Source organism: Coffea arabica, chromosome 5c, assembly GCF_036785885.1.
Source record: "Coffea arabica cultivar ET-39 chromosome 5c, Coffea Arabica ET-39 HiFi, whole genome shotgun sequence".
Lineage (NCBI taxonomy): Eukaryota > Viridiplantae > Streptophyta > Magnoliopsida > Gentianales > Rubiaceae > Coffea > Coffea arabica.
In genome coordinates this window covers 45,324,137-45,328,588 of record NC_092319.1, presented here as the reverse complement: position 1 = coordinate 45,328,588, position 4,452 = coordinate 45,324,137, and the positions used below count along the sequence as shown (strand labels likewise).

General features: G+C 37.2%; 1 protein-coding gene across 1 annotated transcript; it reads left to right on the top strand.

Moving 5' to 3' along the window:
* Window positions 1–308: 308 nt before the first annotated feature.
* Window positions 309–2,640, top strand: LOC113689789 (gibberellin 2-beta-dioxygenase 1). The gene is made up of 3 exons (XM_027207572.2): window positions 309–1,033; window positions 1,138–1,486; window positions 2,115–2,640. Exons 1-3 carry the CDS (start codon window positions 630–632, stop codon window positions 2,361–2,363), a joined length of 1,002 nt encoding a protein of 333 aa, XP_027063373.1. The 5' UTR covers window positions 309–629; the 3' UTR covers window positions 2,364–2,640.
* The last annotated feature ends 1,812 nt before the right edge of the window (window positions 2,641–4,452 follow it).

Here is a 4,452-nt window from a genome sequence, read left to right as displayed (position 1 = left end):
CATTTGTATAACCTACTATATTCTAATTTAGGGGGAAGGGGAGCCTAAAAAGGCTATTGTAGGGATTAATGAGTATACATATCCAACTAGACCAAGGAAATATTATGACACAATCTTTAAATTTTTTTCCGCTGCTGGTAAGATTCAACTCTCACGAACAGCCGTCCCTCCGTGGCGAACACTAAGCCATTGGCCAAGTGGTTTGATTGGACTGTTTACACCTGTGTAATTCTATTCGATAGTATGAAAGAGAGAGAAAATTCCACAGAACATTTAAATAGTGCTGAAATCTTCGACTCTCATTCTCTCTCTCTCTCCCGTCTTAAGGTTGAATAAAAACCGCTATAAATAGACCAGCATCAGCTTGAAGCCATGTGTTCATTTGCCTTGCTCATACTCAGCCCCCCTCAACACACAGGCACAGCTCATCCCTCCTTGGCCCTTCCCCAACTGCAACGGCACAAGTCTCATTGATCATATCACCCAAAGCCAATCTCTAGTTTTCCCAGTTCATTGTCCACGGTGCCTTGCTTTCTTCTACACTTCCATCTCTTATATATCACGCCACCCCCTCGCCCCCTACCCTCCCCCACAAGCAAACCAAAGAAAGCAAAATATAAAGAAAGAAAATGGTGGTATTGCCTACACAAGCAATGGAACAGTTCAGCTTAGTCAAGAACTCGTGTAAAGCTACCACATTATTCCCTGGGATTCCATTGATAGACCTCTCAAAACCGGACTCCAAGCACCTTCTTGTGAAGGCGTGCGAAGAATTTGGATTCTGTAAAGTCATCAATCATGGTGTTCCCACTGAATTCATATCCAAACTTGAGTCTGAAGCCATCAAGTTCTTCTCTTTGCCCCTGTCTGAGAAGGAAAAAGCGGGGCCCCCTGACCCTTTCGGCTATGGTAACAAGATGATTGGGCCAAATGGCGACGTGGGTTGGGTTGAATACATCCTCTTAACGACCAACCCTGGATTCAATTACCAAAAGTTCGAATCAGTTTTTGGCGTCACCCCAGAGAAGTTTCAGTAAGTTGTGCTCAAAGCAGATGATACGTATATGTCAATTTTTCTCGGGTTCTGTTACCTTCTGTTCTAATGAGAATTTGCTGTTGTTGTTGTTGTTGTTGCAGGGGTGCTGTAAATGATTATATATCGGCAGTGAAGAACATGGCCTGTTCAATTCTCGAACAATTGGCTGAAGGGTTGAATATTCAGCCACAGACTGTGTTCAGCAAGCTGTTGATGGATGAACAGAGTGACTCTGTTTTCAGGCTAAATCACTACCCACCCTGCCCTGACCTTCAAGAACTGCATGGCAGGAATTTAATTGGATTTGGAGAACACACTGACCCACAAATCATATCTGTTTTGCGATCCAACAACACTTCTGGCCTTCAAATCGCATTGAAGGATGGAAGTTGGATTTCAGTTCCACCTGATCAAAATTCTTTCTTTATCAACGTTGGTGACTCAATGCAGGTACTAGTGTGAATTTCACTGTTGTGATATTGCAAAGATATTTCTGTCTGTTTTGCACGTGCCATGTAGGAAATTAATGGTCTTCCTAACCGGCATCATATGCTTTTCAAGATGAGTTAGCGATTCAGTTGTTGAAAAATTGGGATTGAGTTTTTCTTCTTGACAACACCTTTTTTCATTTTTAAGCCAGATGGTTGTGTCTTCCGCGTATGCATTTTGTTGCTGTAGACTTCCGCAAAACATGCGGTTTTGACTAAAATAGATGAAACGAATCTTCGTGGATGCCTTTAACATCAAATGCTTTCCATGTCACTTTCAGCTAAGTGCTGCGTGCGGGATAAGAAAATTCTCATGGTTTTACTTACTTTCTCGATGACCATTAAGAAACCTTCTTAATCAGAACAATTTACTTTTCAGGACTGAAGACTTTTTTATTCTTTCTTTTGAACAAAACCCCTTTTTCTCTTTCTTCTTCTTCTTTTACTACCACCCACTTTTGTAACTACCCAGTCCTTATTTTGCGAAATGGATATGCCAATCTTGGAATCTTGTTCTAATGGCGATCTTGTTCTTGGTGCCCTTTTTTTTTCATGCTATGGTCGGCTTTTTTTTTTTTTTTTTTTTGCAGGTTTTGACAAATGGGAGGTTTAAAAGTGTGAGGCATAGAGTATTGGCCAACAGTTCCAAATCAAGGGTCTCAATGATTTATTTCGGAGGACCACCTTTGAGTGAGAAGATAGCTCCTTTGCCTTCACTTATGGAAGGCGAAGACAGCTTGTACAAGGAGTTTACATGGTTTGAGTACAAAAAGTCTGCATACAAGTCAAGATTGGCTGATAATAGACTTGGTCTCTTCGAGAAAATTGCAGCCTCATAATGCCCCTCCTGTTTTAATTAGTCCCTCTCCTGCCTTTTGCTAGGAAAAATGGGCAACAAATCAAGAACTCATATATATATATATATATATATATATATATATATATATATATATGAATGTATGTGTAGCATGTAGGACAGCTTGGTTGAATTTCCCATGGATGGAAAACTGTTTGTATCTTCATTCCCTTCTATTTTATCATTTCGTTTTCCTCACACTCCCATGTAACTACCGGCATTTTTGTTAATAGACATTGTTCAATATCGTCATCATCACAGCCTCATTGTCAACCGCCTATTATTCAATCGTTGTCGCCATCAAAAGGGATAGGAGAAACTAAAATATTCATTGAATGATAAACTGAGCACACAAGGTTCTTTCAAGTATTTTTTTTTCCCCAGAATAATCAGGACATCTATCTAATAAAATCACAGGGCAGTAGGACATTATTATAATTGGCGACAATAGTGACAAGTCCAATTTTAAAGAAAGGATGAGTGTACATCCTCTCAATCTTATGGCCAGTCATACAAGAATGCAATTTGGATACTTTTAAGCCTATGTCAACTGGCTAGTCATAATCGGAGAGGCCAAACACAGCAGCAGCAGAGGGAGGGGGCACCATTTCCTATCAGTCATTTGCCTTCTTCTAGATACTCTATATATATATATATATATATATATTTTGAAGGAACTTCTTGATACAATAATATAATCTCAAAGCCAAATGCCAGACCATTTGGATTAAGGGGGCTTTTATCACTCGGGCCAAATGATATATACCCACGACCCACTATTTCTACCACTGTTCTTGATGGATGGAAGCTGATTCTCAATTTTCTCACCTTTGAGGTGAAAAAAACAATAATTAGTACTAATAGAATAGTAGTGGTAAATAGCTTTGGTGGTCATTCCTATGCTTTTGTTTCTTGGGTGGCAAATCTAAGGCCTTGCCTATATATTACTATTAGTGCTATAATGCTGTCATTACAAAATTAAAAAGAGTTCGTTCCTACATGTCTCGAAAGCTATCACATAGATGATGAATTGTCAAAAACGGATCCAATGTTTATCCCACATGGAAAATAACAAACCAACAATGATAATGATTTTCTTGGTTTTAGTTACTACTTAGGAGGATAGCCCATAGTTGTAACCTAGTCAACAAAGTACTACTTCGATTCTAGAGACCTAGCTTAAGGTTCCATCATTCAGTTTTCAGTGTGCTGTGCTCTTCATTACGTGCGACCCCTTCCCAAGAAAAAAACACGGTGACATGAAAAATGATCTTATCCAATCGCACCAATGCAAGAAGGGTTAGTTCCACTTTACATCTTTTAACCATGCTCTGATTTCCACCGTAATTTCTCAAGTACAAAGCGGAGCACTTTTAATATCTACGATGTAAACTTTTCCTTTTCTCCAATGTCCTCTTTTGCTCATTTCTTAGACGACTATGCGATTTTCTATTTGTAAATTATAATAAATTGAATTTTGATATCTTTTACTTTTTATAATTGTGATAGATGATGGGGTATGATATATTTGTTTATTTTAAGTTATTTTTTATAATAGTTAGTACAATTTCAAAGTTTAGGCACAAATTGAGAAAGAAGTTGGAGAAAAAGATAAAGTTTATAAGAAATCGATTTTGAGCACGTAGAGTTAAATTAGTCAACTGTATTTCTTTGCAACTATCTTTTTTATTTTTCAAATATATTTTTTTATGGACTATAGCATTTTAATGTTAATGCAGTAGCACTACTATAAATTATTTTTTAAATGATGATTTTCTTGAAGTAAATAAAGTGATTTAGGAGCATTTTTATTTAGCAAGTAGAAGGGTAATTTAGGATTTTTGAAAATTTTGTTGCACAAATAACAAAAGTAAGGAAGGTAAGTGATATTTTTAAAAACCTTAAGGGTGTCAGGTGATATTAAGAGAAATCTCAGAGGAGGTTTTTGATATTGTTCCTTTTATTAATTAGGATTATAGATGAAAGTGAAACAAATTTTGTCCTTAACTAAGTGGGATAAATTTCAACTTTAGAAACTAAAGTAGAATGGAGTAATTTATATTTTAGTGGGA